We start from the raw sequence: 17,598 nt of genomic DNA on the forward strand, positions 1-17,598 counted from the left end.
ATTCTACTAAGAATGGTAACTATAAGGCTTAACTTGATAAAATACAATGATGTGTAAAACCAATATGATTTTGTAACCAGGGATTTTCATGTTTTATTATCTACACGTATAACATCCATAAAAAAAATTATGTTTAGTATGTAAGCATTCACTGGTGTATGCAGAGAAAGCTGATGACAATGAATATCATGTCTCTTATACCATTCTCAAGATATAAAAGCTCATGATTAAATGTGCACTATTTTGGAGTGGGAGATTTTTAAGACTCTGGAACAAAGAACCATAAATCAACTGTCAGAAAAGACAGCCCAGTTGACCATGTGACTCTGAAAAGTCACTTCTGATTGGCGCAGGACACCTTTGGGGATGCGGCCAATTTCAGTTCAAATATCTCCAAACAGGAAGAACACGCTCTCTTGCCTCTTGTCTCTGCTTCTTTGGCTCTCCTCTCTTCTGCCTGCATGTGCTTCGTCTGGTCGCTCGCTTTGTTCATATATATATATATATATATATATATATATATATATATATATATATATATATATAGTATGTGAATGGAAACTCTGTGACTGGATTCCAATACTGCACATGCCACTTTAAGTGTTCTTGCTTTGTTGGTTTTAAACACTGATTTTATCAATTATATTGTGTTTTGTACTAAATAAAGATCTCTATTTTTATAATTGGACCCACATCTTCTATCCTGTGTGTAGAATTAACCTGTGTGACCAATTTGATTAAATCTGGTGTTTTCATTAACATGAAATTTCCAGGGTGGCGTTGTCAAGCTTTTTTCTAACTTAAAACCTCAATTCATAATTCTATTCTATTCTGTCTGCCACTCCACTCCACTAGCATGTATTATCATGTTTCTAGCATGTTTTAGCACTTAGTTAGGTGTTGCTAACATGTTTTAGCATATTGCTTTGCTAGGCTAGGCTTTTGCATTTGGTTGCTAGGCAGTTACCAAGGTAATATTCAAAAGGCTCCTTGCTACCCTGAGTAAAATGAATGAATCCGGATGTCACGATTCCCTTGTTGTCTGCCCTGGGCTTCACTTGTCTTTGTCTAAAACTACACTTCCCAGGATCCCCAGCCCTCATCACTGCCAGCCCTGTGTCATTGCGCTCACCTGATTGTCATCTGTCATCATCATGTCTCCAGTGTATATAAACCCTGTTTGTTCTCCATTCCCTTGTCAATCGTTGATATATGTGGATGCCTGTTTCCGTGCTTTCCGTCCATGTTTACCCCGCCTGTTAACCCTTTGTATGTCTTCCTTGGTTTTGTTTTATTTCCCCATTGTGGGTATTTACTTTGTTCTGGTTTTGTCTGTTTAGTTTTACCCTGTTAAATAAAGAAACACAGCGCATAGATCCAACCCCTTGTCTGCCTCCTCCTGCATCGTAACACCGGAAGTCTCTACAATGTTCTGGTGCAGAGAAATTTGATTTGTTACTTGGTTGCTAGGGTAACCCCATCTGGTTTCTAGGTAGTTTTCCAAAGTGATACTTAAAAGGCTCCTTGCTAACCTGAGTCAAATTAACAAAACCAGAAGTCTCTATAAGTTTGGTGCATGTAGCTTTAAAGCTCTAGGTGGAGTTAGATTCAGAATTGTTAGTCTCGGAAGAAGAAGAATAAATATAGCTGCAAGTGTATAGGGCACTTTTACTGCATAAGCAAAAATTCTGAGCAGTAACTTTCAACACGGATAAGCTAATTGTCCTGTAAGTGTGAACACTGACTGTTATATTTGAATGTATTTACTGTACAGTATGTATGATATGTGTATAGGTTGCATCTGTTTTAGTGAGTATGAATGGTGGCAGTACTTACTTGAGGCACTGTCTTTGCTCTCCACATCTGAAAAGAAATATAAATGTATCATGTAGAAACACACACCCCATGCTCATGTTGAGTGTACCCATGTTGAGCTAATTATTGATCCTGATAGATCAAGTGTTCAACAGTCTGATTGCTTGGGGGGGAAAAAGCTATCATGTAGTCGGCTGGTGCGGGTCCTGATGCTGCGATACAGCCTGCCTGATGGTAGCAGTGAGAACAGCCCATGACTCGGGTGACTGGAGTCTCTGATGATCCTCCGAGCTTTTTTCACACACCGCCTGGTATATATGTCCTGGAGGGAGGGAAGCTCACCTCCGATGATGTTCCTGGCAGTTCGCACCACCCTTTGCAGGGCTTTGCAGTTGTGCGCGGTGCTATTGCCATACCAGGCGGTGATGCAGCCAGTCAGGATGCTCTCTACAGTGCTGGTGTAGAACCGTGTGAGGATGTGTTGGTTCATTCCAAACTTCCTCAGCCGTCTCAGGAAGAAGAGGCGCTGGTGAGCCTTCTTCACAACAGCCTCAGTGTGGATGGACCATGTGAGTTCTTCAGTGATGTGGACACCGAGGAACTTGAAGCTGCTGACTCTCTCCACCGGTACTCCATTGATGGTGATGGGGCTGTGTTCTCCGTCTTTCTTCCTGAAGTCCACAACAAGCTCCTTGGTTTTACTGACGTTGAGGGAGAGGTTGTGCTCTTGACACCAGCGTGTCAGAGTGTGCACCTCCTCTCTGTAGGCTCTTTCATCATTGTCAGTGATCAGACCTACCACCGTTGTATCGTCAGCAAACTTAATGATGACATTGGAGCTATGTGTTGCCACACAGTCATGTGTGTACAGGGAATACAGGAGTGGGCTGAGAACACAGCCCTGCGGGGCTCCAGTGTTGAGGGTCAGTGATGACGAGGTGTTGCTACCCATTCTAACCACCTGACGTCTGCCTGACAGGAAATCCAGGATCCAGCTGCACAGCGAGCTGTTTAAGCCCAAAGCCCGGAGTTTCTCATCAAGCTTGGATGGCACTATGGTGTTGAATGCTGAGCTGTAGTCTACAAACAGCATTCTCACATATATGTTCCTTTTTTCCAGATGGGAGAGAGCAGTGTGTATTGTAGATGCAATGGCATCATCGGTGGAGCGGTTGTTGCGGTAGGCAAACTGCAATGGGTCCAATTAGCACTGCACTTTATTCAGCTGTAATCTCACACTGGACTGTCAACATATTCTCCTCAATATACTACTTCATATATATATATATATATATATATATTTCATATACTCCTTACTTATTGTATTGCATATTGTGTATTCTATATTGTATTCTATATTGTGTGTATTGTTTACTGTACATTGTATATAATTATCGTGTTGTGTAAGTATGTGTACATTTGATATGTAAATTGTGTTGTGTAAGTATGTTGTTTATTGTAATTGGTATATGTCTCGTCACTGTCATGACTGCTATGTTGCTCGGAACTGCACACAAGAATTTCACCTACTGTTGCACTTGTGTACATGGTAGTGTGACAATAAAGTGATTTGATTTGATTTGATTTAAAGGTGTCTATTATAATATTAATTTATCCTGTAGTTAAGTAATAAGAGAATCTTTTCAGAAATCCTATGTGTTTATTATCATATTAACTTGCCCTTGTGTTAAGTAATAAGAGTCCACTATTTTCAGTAATCCCAGTCTAATTATTGTGCTTATAAAATAAAAATACAAGTTAATTGCATTACATGAATAAGATTTCACTAAAGTATGGTTCATTTAAAACTTAGATTTAAAGCAATAGTTCACTCTAAAATGAAGTTCATGAATTGTACTGATCCAGTTTCTTTATTCAATTATCTGTTCACAGCAGTTCTCGAGTAAACAGCTCAGTGGAGGAGAAGATCATCAGTGGATAATGACTTAAATTTTGATCTGTTCCTCACACAAACCTACCGTATGGCTTCAGGAGACTTGAAACGTATCACATGAGTCACATTAACTACTTTTATGGTGTTTTATGGTGTCCTTTGGTAATTTTTGAAGCCATAGTCACTATGAACTGTCATTGTATAGAAAAATGCCTGTGTGAAGATTCTTCCCATTTTTTAAATATTTTTGTACAGGTTTGGAACAACATGAGGGTAAGTGTGACAGAGCGGAGGGCAGGGCCAGGTAGTGATTTTACACACCCGGTCCCTTATTAGGCTAATCAAGCCTCCGAGAGGGATAAAGGCCAACTGCGGAGGGTAGTGCAAGAGAGAGAGAGAGAGAGAGAGATCGTTTACAGCAGCTTACCGTCATGTGTTTATGTTTGTGTCTTTTGGTTCAGTATATATTAAAACTATTATTTATATTGATTATAATATATGATTATTAGAAAGTGATAACTGGCTTACCACTGGGAGGCAGTTAGCACATATTCCTAAGGACATTCTGTCCCGCAGACACAATGGTGATGTCTTACACCTAGTTGAGAGTCAAAACACATAACAAGAGGCGTTTGCCAAGGGGGAACACTATTTTGTTAAGGTAAGGAAGGGATTAACCTTCCGAAGTGACTTCTTAGTGTTACTAGCCACATGGGAAGTGTACAAAAATACGCCACTAGAGTGGTATTTATAATGCTATTGTGCTTATCAACCCAGGGAGAGGTGTTTTACAGAGTGGGAAATGACCTTCTATATGGTTTAAGAGCATTATAAAGCCTTATGAAGAGACTCATGTTGTAATTAGCCCGAGGGGGGATTATACAGAATTTGTGTCTCAAGGCATTTGTTTCAGCTCTACTCATCAGTGATGATAGCTTAGTTTCCCTAAACAGAAAGCACCTGGGGAGGAAACCCAGGTTGGGAGAAAACATCTAGGGCGTGGTACGCCGCAACAGCTGCAACATATACTGTTAGGGTTGAAGTGGAGAAACCCGCATCCAAGCTAACTTGCAGGAAGTGAAGCATCACTTTTATGGAGCAATATGCGGGGTTTACATTCTGTGATGAACACCGTCTGAAAAGACTTGCAACTTTAGTGTTGAAAGACGCCTGGTAGAAGGGGCTCTGGCTTGTGAGATGGTGTCAAGCCCTGTACGTGACAAACCATCTACTTCCCACACATTACGTTCAACATTCAAAAATGTAGTTTCCACAGCTCCGGTTGTGGATTCAAGATCGTGCACTGTGCTCGAGACAGTAGAATTTCCTGTGGTTGAGCTTCCTGCAGTTCTACCAGCCCCAGAAACCATGGCTGGTTGGGCCATTTAGGTGCAACCAATAACACGGTTTCCTGATTCAGCCTGATTTTGCACAGAACTTGGTCTATCAGGTGAATTTGGAAATGCATCTTACTGCTGGACATTTGTGAGCTAAGGTATCCGTTCCCAGCTGAGACTGGTTCATTGAGTAGCCCATCTGACAGTATGTGGTCTCCTGAGAGGCAAACAGATCCACTTCTGTTCTCCCAAATTTTAGGCCCACCTGAGGTTGGAGTTTCCATTCTCCAGGGTTAATGCTCTGGTGTGAGAGCAGATCGGCCCCATAATTCATTTATTTGGGTATGTGAGTCACCCGGACCTTTTTGAGGCTTCTCTGACAATACAGAAGAACATGGCGTGTCAATTTCAACACTGGATACAACCAAACTCCTTCTTGATGGTATATGTTAGCCACAACTGACGTGTTGTCCATCCGAACCAACACGTGATGATACGGAGTTCTGGATAAAATTCTTTCAGAGACAAAAATACTGCCAGTAAATCCAGGCAATTTATATGCTATTTGCGCTTTGCACCTGTCCAGGTGCCGAAGATTGGATGTCAATCGCACAGGGCTCCCCAGCCCATGCTGGATGCATCCGTGGTGATGGATGCATCCGCCTGTTTGATAGAGGCTTTCTTCCACTGAGACAGCATTGCTAAACAGAGGCGCATCATCAGCAAGCATATTTTGCCGTGTGTCATGAATTCCATGGTACTCTCATACAGACCAAACATTGAAGGGGTCTCATGTGCAGTAAGCCCAATGGTGTGGCAGCTGCTGAGGTGTCAATCAACCCAAATGCATTCTGAATTTTTTTCAAAGGAACCATTCTCCCCAGCTTGAAGCCATAAAGTGGTAAAGAATGGATAGAAAGTGACCATCTGTAAGACATGCTAGCATTGTGATTGTGTCTATCTCCATTCACAGGACGTAGACTTTCTAAGTAGGTGTGACTTTACACAGTGGACTCTCAGTCCCAGATTCTGCAGATATGAAAGCAAGATGTCTTTGTGCTGCATATGCACTGTATTTTGATAGAGGCAAGTACTCTAGCTGCACATTTTGTGAATGTGCATAGAGCCAAGGAAAACCCAAAAACCTTGAACTTATGAGATCCCCTTGAAGACAAATCTTAGAAACGGCCTGTGTCGAGGGGAAATGTGAACATGAAAGTATGCATCTTTCATGTCCAGGGACATAGACCAATAGTTCTCGTGGATGTGCGTGAGAATCTATCTCTGCGTAATCACTCTGAATGGAAACCTTCCTAGGGACCAATTCAGTTGCCGATTGAAGTCTAAGATTGGCCACAGGCTGTGGTCTTCGGAACAAAAAAGTATCAGCTGTAAAAAGCCCTGTGGCAGATGTCACTGCCTTCCCTACCAAGGAGGAAGTGGAGGACAATTCATGTAGACTTTAATTACATGCAGTTCACTAAGACATAACATACAACATTCTCTTAAGCACACACATGCCGGCAGACACGCATATAGCTCCGTGTTACGCTCGCAATGTTGACCATCCTGGCCCAACGTAGAATGCACACGATGAGCGAGCTGTGTACAACTCTCTCTCTCCTCCGAACTGGCATCTCTGGCTCCTCTTTATCCCTCTCACGCTGATTGGTGTAAATCAGTGCCACGCGTCCATCCACACGGCCAGGCCACACCCTCCTCCTTGTCACAAGCCCCTATGGGCTTCACTCAGTGGAACGATCTCCACTGCCTGTTTGGCAAGAAGGATTTTCCACTGAGTGAAGTATCGATGCGTCCCGCACTGCAATTGTGGAGGACAAAACCCCATTGAAGCGAGACAGCCACTTTGGAAACTGGATTGTATAACTGTTCTGTGCGTTTTTTAGAACCCATTTACAACTACACAGTGTCATGCTCCAGCCACGTGGATCGCAAGAGGGCATAAAATCTCTGAGAACGTGTGATAGGTGTGTCTACAGCAGGGTGAGGAAAAAGCCCCATTTTGAGTATGAATTTATATCTGTTGTAACAGCTTCGAGATGCATACATAAACATTTTTTGTTTGCAAATGAATTTTAATCTCTCCCATCAATGGTTGCAAGGAGAGGAGACATGATCCAGGCCTTCTTCTGGGCTGGGGCAAACAATGGTTGGAGCTCTAGTTTCCGCTTTGCCAATCTGACAGTCAGAAGTGCTTCAGCTGGCCAGGGAGGTTTTTCCTGCTGTGGTACGAGCTTGACCACAACGCTTTGTGTTGCATTCTTACTACCATTTCAGCACCGTTTATTGGGGCTGAAGCTGAAGGAGCATTGGTTTTGGCAGGGTGTGCCCCTGATGAAAGTCGTGAGCAAAGTGGCTTTTCAGCAGCTGCAGAACTGACTGCAGGAACTGTTTCATAGCCAGCGATTTCTTCTTTGCAGCTTGGAGATTTTCAGAGAAAGTGTATTCATGTCTCCGAACAAGCTCAGCTAACACCAGAATGTCAGGAAGCCAAAACCTTGTTTGCCTCACGCATCTCTGAACCCCCACCAAACTGTCCTGTAATCCTCCAATGACTTGAGCAGTTATCTCATTGGTGTGCAACGTGATAGCGTGTTGTGCAACTCTTTGAAGAGTGCAAGGTTGGGATTCCACTTGTCCATGCTCTCCAGGATTTTGCTTTCAAGACCTGCAAAAATGCATGTTGTGCAGGTATGATTCGACTTTTCCTGAGGCCGTGTAAGTCTTAGCCGCGAGAGCAGAAGTAAATCTGCACGGTTTGGATGGGAGTAAAGGGCGTTACTTCCAGCTAGGTACAGGGCATAAGTGTGCCGCAAATGCTTCTCGTACCTGCAGAAATGTGGTAAAGCCCTTCTACTCAGCGTGGTTCAGAGCGGTAGAGGCTTTCACTACTGTTGCGTGCCTGAGAGCCAAGTAGGGTGGATATACACTTAAGTAAAGAATGACAATTTTACGCTGGATAAAATCCAGGAGATCAGCAGTAACAGAAATACTCAAACCAGCCCATCTGGCACCAACAATCATGCCACGGTCCAAATCACTGAGATCAAATTTTTTTCCCCATTCTGATGATTGATGTGAACATTAACTGAAGCTTCTGACCTGAATATGCATGATTTTATACAATGCACTGCTGCCTCACGATTGGCTGATTAGAATCGCATAGACATTTGTTTGGTGCCAGACGGACTGGTTTGAGTATTTCTGTAACTGCTGATCTCCCTGGATTTTCATGCACTACAGTCTCTAGAATTTACTCAGAATGGTGCCAAAAACAAACAAAAACGGCAGTTCTGTGGATGGAAATGCCTTGTTGATGAGAGAGGTCAACAGAGAATGGCCAAACTGGTTTGAACTGACAAAATAACTCCGATAACACATTTGTGCAATTGTTTGCGCTGTTTTGGCTGCACGAGGGAGGGCTAAACAAAATTAGGCAGGTGGTTTTAATGTTGTGGCTGATTGGTTTATATTTGCTTGCTGAGCATGGCAGGACTTCAAAAGACATCTGCAAATTAAATTGGCACAGTGGAAAACCATTCAGAGAGATCGCGGCTCTCGGGAGCGACCTCTAACGTCAGCTCTGACGTAACGTCGAGAGACTGACTTGAAAGGGAACTATTAATTTATCATCCAACATTGAAAAGTGTTTTTATTTTGATCAAAATGATTGACTGTGCTGATTTGCATTTAATTGATGAACAAAAGTATTTGAAGCAAATTAAAAAAGACATTAAATTTAACCAATCAGCACAAGCTAACCTTGCCAAAAGAAACTGACAGAGATCCATGTACAGTGATATTTTTTACGTTATGAACTATGCATGAACTGCCGATTCTTGTCTATCTGACATAGGGCCGTAGCAATGGCTGTATATTGGTCTGGGCCCCTTTCATATAAAAAAATACTTTTGGAGCCCTAGAATCGTAACCATCTTTCACCCCATTAGTAAAGGCCCTGATCTGGCATAGGTTGAGTTATAGAAAATAATTCAAGAGCTATTGATGTTTCATGTGTTCACTCTTCAGATACAGTAAAGTAATCCTATTCCAATGTTGAAAAAGTCCTTAGTAATTATTAAATTCTTACAATTTCTCTTTTGGATTAATTTCCCGACAGTTGTTATTTGAAAAGAAACTCACCTAAACCAGGTGTAGGTGTATCCCAGATAAATGGCCCTGCAAGGAAATACACAATGATAGAACATGAATGACAAAATAAAAAGTATCACCTGTCACAGCATTAATGATTTGCTGCGTTGACACTAACATTGCTACAAAACACACATATTGTTTAGAAAAGCTGTAGTTAATGTTCACAAAAGTTATATTCCCATAAATACCCTGCATGACAGCAGAGTGACTGTAGGGTGAATTCTCACAGAACAAGAATTGCTATTCTTAATTTTTTTTTTCATCTCTAATATGCAGGGGTGGAAAGAGTACTGAAAAATAATACTTAAGTAAAAGTACTGTAAAAAGAATTTAGTTTGAGTAGAGTAAAAGTACCTGTCCTAAAATCTACGCAAGTAAGAGTAAAAGAGTAGCTCATTTAAGAGTACTCATGTAGTGAGTATTGAGTACCGAGTTCTGAAATCTATGCCCCTTTATAATAAAAACTCAATTTAAAAATGTAGCACACTTTCCCTAATTTACATTCCCTTTAATGGCTGTTTGCCAGAAAGAATAAAAAATATAGGTATTTTATAGGTGTTTGTGAATGGCAACTTTTAAAATACATCACTTATCTATGATACTGTAAACACTACATGAATCTGAATTAAAAAAAAAAAAAGAAAAGAAAAGGGCAACATGATTACAGAAATTAAAATATGAAAAAGTTTTTTTCAATATCATAATGGATGAAACAATTACATTAAAATCAGTTTATGTGCAGGGTCTAAATTTCCCTCAATGCATTCCTTGCAAAAAAAATTTAAAAATAACACTAAAAAAGCAGGGTCACTTGGCACAATAGAGGCAGTAGAGCAGTTGTTTGGTACAGGGCCACATCGTTCATTAAAGGGATAATTCATACAAAATCTGAATTTACAAAATCTTTAATTCTCTCATTATTTAGTCACCCTTATGCCACCTCAGATGTGTATGACTTTCTTTCATCAACAGAACAAAAATTAAGATTTTTAAAACAATATTTCAGCTCTTTTGGTTCATAAAAATCAAGTAAATTGGTGCCACAATCTTGAAGTTCCAAAAATCATATTAGTCAGCATATAAAAAGCCTAATCCATACGACTCCAGTGGTTAAATCCATGTCTTCAGAAGCAAAATGATAGGTTGGGTGAGAAACAGATCAATATTTATTTTAACATCTCTACTTTCCTAGTAATTTATTATACAAATTAACACTCTCTCTCTCCATCCTGGGTCAGTATTATAAAAAAAAAAACTAACAATATTATTAAAAATATTATTATTACATTTACTATATTACATTAATATTTTTAAAGCTACACAAGTTATTCAGCCAAAAATAGTGAGTGGTTTTCTCATTTCCTTGTTATTGTTGTATGATTAATAGAAATTATATTACTAGACAGTGCTCAGTTTTGTTACATGTACACTTCAAGTCCAACATTTGATATGTCCAACTGCATATGTTACCCTTTTGACCAAACCAACTGTGTTTACATTAATGCTTCATCAAGACTGGCACTGGCGGAATTATAAAGTGTATTTGACTAAGTAGGATGGTCAGTGGCAAATACGGCTTGTTGAGGCTAAAGTAGCTGCTATTGTTGAGTTCTTAAAATTGGTTTCCTTACTGCTGTCACTTCAGTATTTTGAAGTGTACCTGGGAGGTAGCAGTGTCCCAATTGTAGTGTACACTGATCACAACCCACTAGTTTTCTCATTCAGAATGTCTAACTCAAACCAGCAGTTGATGCATTGGTCACTTACAAGAATCCAACCTGGATATTCAACATGAGATGGGCTCTGAAAATGTGGTTGCTGATGGCCTATGTAGAGTCTCTGAAAAGTAGTACTGTGTTTGTATTCAATTTAGGTGGCAATGGTGATTTGTTTGGCATTTTTGGCAAAACCCAGGTTTGTACTTAAAGGGTTAGGATGTTGTGTCCTATGATATATATGAGTGCATTCCATTCAGAAGTGATCATTCCTATGTGCTATTCTCTTAAAGACTTTATCATCCACTGTGAGAGCTTTGAAAGGCTAAAAGATGTGGAGCTCCAAGATAAGGGACATTCAGATCTAATTTTTAAGTAATTTTCATTGTAAATTCAGTTTGAAGCGATCTTACAGCATGACTAGCGTAATTGTTCTCCCTTCAAAGTGCCTTTTGGAGGGTGATGGGAGGGATATTTTATATTTTCTACCTCTATATTTTTGGTTTATTTAGTTTTCTCTCTTGCTGAGTTTGGAATTGCATACTATTTTCCTACTCATACTGTTTCTGCCTTAGACACAAATGGCAGAAGTAGTACGGGTTGCATGCCATCTGAACTTACCCTCTGTCTTTCATGACAGGTCTGATTGTCACCAGGTGTCAACAGTGATGACTACTAATCAGTTCCCTGTTACAATTGGCTGACAAGAAGAAGGGCATTAGGATAAATGCCAGATTTAAACTCCACAGGATGGGGAGAGGCAGATTGTTGTGTCTGTTGATGATATGGTGCACTTTATGAACATTACATGTACCTTTTTTTTTTTTTTTTTTTTTTTTTTTTTTTGTTGTTGTTGTTGTTGTTGTTGTTGTTGTTGTTGTTGTTGAATAACCATTAACTTAAATGTTCTCTTTTGCTTGTTTTCTTCATTGGTTTTATTTTCTTAAAGGGGAAGTTCACCCAAAAATGAAAATTCTCTTATCATTTACTTACCCTCATGCCATCCCATATGTGTATGATTTTCTTTCTTCAGCAAAACACAAACCAAGATTTTTAGAAAAACATCTCCACTCTGTAGGTCCATAGAAAGCAAGCGTATGGCATCTCCATTGTAGCTCCAAAAATAACTCCAGTTTTTAAGTGGAGTGGAGTGGTGTAGTGGTCTAAGCACCATAACTAGTAATCAGAAGGATGCTGGTTCGAGCCCCACAGCCACCACCATTGTGTCCTTGAGCAAGGCATTTAACTCCAGGTTCCTCCAGAGGGGGTTGTCCCTGTATTAAGGGCTCTGTAAGTCGCTTTGGGTAAAAGCGTCTGCCAAATGCATAAATGTAAATCCATATCTTCAGAAGTGATATAATAGGTGTAGGTGAGAATTTTTTTTTTTACTCAATCTCTACTTTAAACAAACATGGAAAATGTGAGATGTGAAGACCAGCATCTCTGCTTTGGGCTGTTGAAGCACCCAACATCACCATGGATAATATTACATTTGCGTATTCAGAACATTTCAGCATGGATTGTATGTTTTCAGCATAGATTGTTTGTTAACCAGTCAATACATGATTCAAAATTGGCAGAAGAACTGTTATTTAAGGGACATTATTAAAAAAGGGTCAGTTAAAAACTCTATAAGAACCGTCCCAAAACCGTAGTTTTTATCATGTGTCAAATATCATGACCATTTTAAAGTTAAGGTGCCACTGTGCTTAATGTATTTGGATGCAATGTATTGAGTGTAAGTTTTGCGTAAACCCTGAAAAGTAGTTTTATGTTGTGGAGCTTGTTGTTCATTTTCTCACAGTGGGTGTTTACATTTATGTCTTTATGAGCTTAAAACCGGGTGTTTCAGACAGAAACTTTATTAACATTGAGTGGACCTCAGGGAAGATAATAAAATCTATATTTGTTTTAAAAAGAGTATGTCATGACCACTTTAAAAGTTGGGCTTGTACCATTTTAAAATGCAGCGAACATCGCTGGAAACACATCAAAATGATCGAAGATATCCATCTAGTGCATGTTTACAAAAGACTAACAATTAAATATATCACAGATGGTACAAAAATGGTCCTGGATGTCTTCAAAACAGCAAGAAACAGCAGAAAGTGGCGCAAAATGGATGAAAACGGTCAAAGCCTTTCGTCTAGTGCATGTTTGTATAGAAAAACATTTAAATCCAGATAGGCACATGAATACACATGTGCCTATCTCGGATACCATGAGGGTGAGTAAATGATGAAAGAATTAAAATTTTTGGGTGAACTAACACTTGAACTTGAATTTATCAGAAAATTGTTCTGTGCTTTTAGCAGCACCTCTGCAATGCTAGTACATGAACAAAACTGCCAGACACCACCAACAATTTTCCAAAAAGCTGCAGAATAAACTCAATAAAAAAATTATAAATATAGTTAGAAATAAACCAGGGGCATAACTAGACTTTGAGGGCTTAGTCAAGAATCACAAACTATATAGGAGATTTGGGGAAAGCTGGCGGAAAAAAAGTACCTCAAACAAAACTCTGTAAAAACTTTGTTTCCAGACAAACTAATAGAAGATGCTGAAACAACACAAACTGATTTAATTGACCCTATCAGGCAATTGGTTGTTTTTCCATTTAGGGGCAGGTAAATCTGAAGTAGTTTATATCATAATAATCTTGGATTTACAGTGACACCTAGTTGTGTGGAAGCAGCATTGTTCAAAATCAATAGTTTTCAGTTACAGATGCCATTGTCGAAATTCACTATTCACAATCAGCCATGATTAATTTAATCCAAGAGTGAAAGTGTCCAATTAATCTCGCTGAGATTAAACCAGTAGTATTCAGATGGTCATGTGATTCGAAAATAGCTGCCCCCATGAGGGTCCCCCTACCCCATGCAGAATAAAACAGCTTTTATAAGGTTACTAAGATGGCTAGAGTCCTCAACTCGAGTGCTCACGAGTTTATACATATGTTTCAAAATTACAATTAATTTCTTTAGGAGTAAAAGTTTTTAATGGGGAAAAAATTACGGAGTGTTCCTTTAAGTGGAAAAACTCCAAGTATTTTTTTAAATAATGGTGCATGTTCTCTGCAAACGGTTGTGTGGAAAAACTGATGCAATTAATGGATATTAATTGTTTAGACTTCATGATCAGAACTTCTGTCTGCCTACATGTAATAACAACAAACTGTTTCACTTTTACAGCTTGACAAAAAAAAAAGAAGAGTAAAATACAGTTCTACTCATGGATATTCTGGTTTGCTTTATTAAGTGCACCCAAGGACACCAATCATTACTTCTGTTAAATAGTTTTATATTATCTATTTATATTTGTGTAATAAAAATAGTTAAAGTAATTTTCTGCATTAAAGCATTTCATTATTTGACCAGAGCCCTTCATGTGTCAAAAGCTTCCAGTAAATAAACACACACATGACAAGTTGAACATAAAAAAAACCCATCTAAAATGATACTGAGATCATTTTAAGCAATTTGTCCACCAAAGTATGTAAATATCCTGGGGGAAATACCATACTGTATAAACAATGCACATTGTTTTCTTAATCTTTGTTAAGGTTTTAACATAAATTGAACAGTTTTAAAAATAGTATATAAAGATAGAAAGTTTGTTAAATAAAAAATATTACGAATTTATATCCAAAGGGTAGTTTACAGTGCAATTGTCCATGCTGTGTGAAAAGTTTTAAACATTGGTTCTCAGTATTGAGAAACGCAACCAAGTGACCAAGTGTAAAAATTACACCTCAACTCCTAAACAGCATTTGCTTTGTTTAATTTAAGATCCAAACACTGAGATTTAACCAGATACAAATTCTATAAGAGTAATTACATACCCAGTTAGTGACATGCCAACTACCACCAGCAGAAAGGTATTAACATTTTGACGTTGCATTATTCCTAAACAATGTGGTTTTGTGTCCTTATTCACTTCCAAAATGAATGTCAGAAGGAGCACGCAAGACACTGAAATATAATGGAAGGAGTATGCTGACGTGGTGAAAGATGCATGATCTGAAATGTTTGTGACAGGTAGTGACTCAGGAAAATAAACACTGTACACAAGGTGAGGCTGAGCCCAGAATTTAATTTTTTTCTTCTTCTATTGAATCATTGCTTTTATTTCCAACTTCTATTGATGGTACCAACATTTCTGACAAGTTCAACTATTTTGACCATTATTTAGTTTTCTCTTGTTTTCTTAATGGAATTGAAATGCAAATACGTCATCAAGCTGATGTTTTTCATGCAAACAGTAGCGACACACAGGTGTGGCAGGTCTTGTGGAAAATCTTTTTCAGAGTCCAGGGTTCCAGATGCCAAAGTTAAAGTTTATTGTGTCACCAACAAACTTGAGAAAGGTCAGCTGTCCATTTTGACTCTCTTAGTCCAAAACCTCATCTTCTATACAGTTTGTTATCTGGCATTACCTCATTTCTACGCCCCTTCATTATTTTTGTAACCAGTGGATACTGTTCGCCACCATTATCTCACAGAGCCTTTTGATATGTTTTTACTGGTAGAAACCTGGCTTTAGTCCTGGCTTTAATTACTTTGATCACTGGTTGTTTTTACTCTTTATCTTCAGCTGTGTTTCAAGGTGGTTTTTGCAGCATCAACATTTTTAGTAACCTCATATGCTCTCTCCTGGGTCAAACAAAGGCCAGGAAACTCATATAAATACTTTGATATAAAAACATACTATAATATTGAAAAATATACTATACAGGCATGCCACATTACATTCGATTTCCGGACATCTACCAGGTTTTATTATTAAAAAAAAAAATAATAATTATAAATACATGTTATATATTATAATAAATTTTTCCGTAAGTGGTTAGAGAATATGTGAGTGTGCAGCAGTTTATTTAAAACTTTCAAACCTTATTAACATAACCACATTGTATATTTATATTTGTTCTCACGAGAACAAGTGTCTGACCATTCACCGTTATACTTGTTTTCATGTGAGACAATTTTTCAGTCAGCATGGCAATCGGTAATATGTTAAAATGGCAAAAAGACACCTGTTTGGAGTTTTTCGGCAACAAAAAAAAATCTAAACCACCAACACCAGAGACATCAACAGAAACCGAACATGACCCTTCTGTAGTTCTGAAAATTAGCAGCAACGAGAGTGACAATACCATTTCAACTGCTTAGGTTAGTGTGGGTGCAACTGTTGAGTCTGTCGATAAAAGCGTCCCTTGCCTTGGACCGGATGCAGCTTTAGAATATATTGAAGGCCCGTATCAGCCAGTAATTGATTTTCCAGCCAGTGTCTGTTTTGATCAAAACCAGAAAATGTAGGCAAGTGTACAATCAGTATAAATGGCTTGAAAACAGTGTACATGAGAGCTTTCTGCTTTTGCTGTCGAGCATTTGGCAATTGACCAATCAGTGACCTGGCATTTCGAGTTACTGGTTTTTAAACATGGAAGAAAGAAAATGATAGATTTAGGGAACATTCAAAGTGTGAAGCTCATCTACAGGCTGTTACTAAATGGAAGGCTAGGCTGCAGTTTTAATTTGGTGTTCGGATAGACCTTTCTGGGCAGCTGAAGTAGCGGCCCCTATATGGAAGGAATGGGAAGAGAAATTAGGAATGCCGGATCTGTTGAGGATAATTTTTTAGATTCTTTTGAAAGCAATGTCTAGACACAGGGAGGTTTTAGTCATCAACAATTAGAGGGTCGAGCGGAGAGGTGATTTGAGAGTTTCTCTGGAGCAGAAAAAAGGCCAGGTACTGGTATGGCTGAATGGGGGTTGGTGAAGTTGATGGTGAGATTAGGAGGAAGCCGAAGAAAGCCAAATTGAATATGGTGTAGTGTTCTTGTTTTGTTGGGGGAAAATAGACTGGAGGGAAGAGTAACAAGTCATTTGGTTAGGATGTCAATGGTTAGTGATTGCCTGGTGTCCAGATGGATGGGATTCATTTTGTATAAACACTTGATAAGGAGAGCTATCTGGGGTTTTGTAATGGAAGGGCATTGTTGGCCATAGATGAGTTTGAAGAAGAAAAGTATGCCATTGAGGTAGATTTTGATTGTTCTTGGCTGAATTGATTTGGTACTATGGAGGTGTGATATGACAGAGGATATGGAGAGGAGGGTAAAATCTGAAAAAACTAAGTTGTATGCTTTGTGGAAGTTTTTTGAAGGAACTCCAAGTAAGTGTCCAGTAAGTTTGAAGTGTTCTGGAGCTATAGGGGCTGAACCATTTATTTGATTTATTGCATCTAATCAGGCAGCTTTCGGATGCAGCCCCACATAAGGGCCTGATCCGGGTGTAAGTTTAGATTAAAGGACATGTGTACGAAAATAGGGAGTTGTTCCATAGGTATACTGTCAGATCAATTCATTTGCAGCAGTAGCCTCATTCGATGGTCTACCCGGAGACAGGGATATATGGTGACTGCAGATGTAATGCTCGTTACAGCTGCTGTGAAGCAAAGACAAAGGGCTTTAGTGGAAGCATGGTAAAACACTGCTGTGGCAGTAGAGTAAAGTGAACCTCCTGCAGGAGCAGAGTTTAAACTACAGCTGTGGCAGTGAACGGAGTATTTGGGGGCATAGTGAAGGAGCTCCTGTGGGAGCGCTGCTGTGTTTCCATTGCAGCACTGATATAAAAGTATGGAACTTAGACAT

At 39.2% G+C, this 17,598-nt stretch overlaps 1 protein-coding gene across 1 annotated transcript in view; it reads right to left on the reverse strand.

Moving 5' to 3' along the window:
• LOC127634552 (globoside alpha-1,3-N-acetylgalactosaminyltransferase 1-like) overlaps window positions 1–14,926 on the reverse strand; it is a 34,421-nt gene extending 19,495 nt beyond the window's left edge. The window contains exons 1-3 of the mRNA XM_052114162.1: window positions 14,785–14,926; window positions 9,211–9,246; window positions 1,837–1,863 (exon numbers count right to left, since the gene is read on the reverse strand). Coding sequence (XP_051970122.1) covers window positions 1,837–1,863; window positions 9,211–9,246; window positions 14,785–14,843 — 122 coding nt within the window. The 5' untranslated portion in view covers window positions 14,844–14,926. The remainder of the gene's footprint in view (window positions 1–1,836; window positions 1,864–9,210; window positions 9,247–14,784) is intronic.
• Between the last annotated feature and the right edge of the window lie 2,672 nt (window positions 14,927–17,598).

Source organism: Xyrauchen texanus, chromosome 4 (assembly GCF_025860055.1).
Source record: "Xyrauchen texanus isolate HMW12.3.18 chromosome 4, RBS_HiC_50CHRs, whole genome shotgun sequence".
Classification (NCBI taxonomy): domain Eukaryota; kingdom Metazoa; phylum Chordata; class Actinopteri; order Cypriniformes; family Catostomidae; genus Xyrauchen; species Xyrauchen texanus.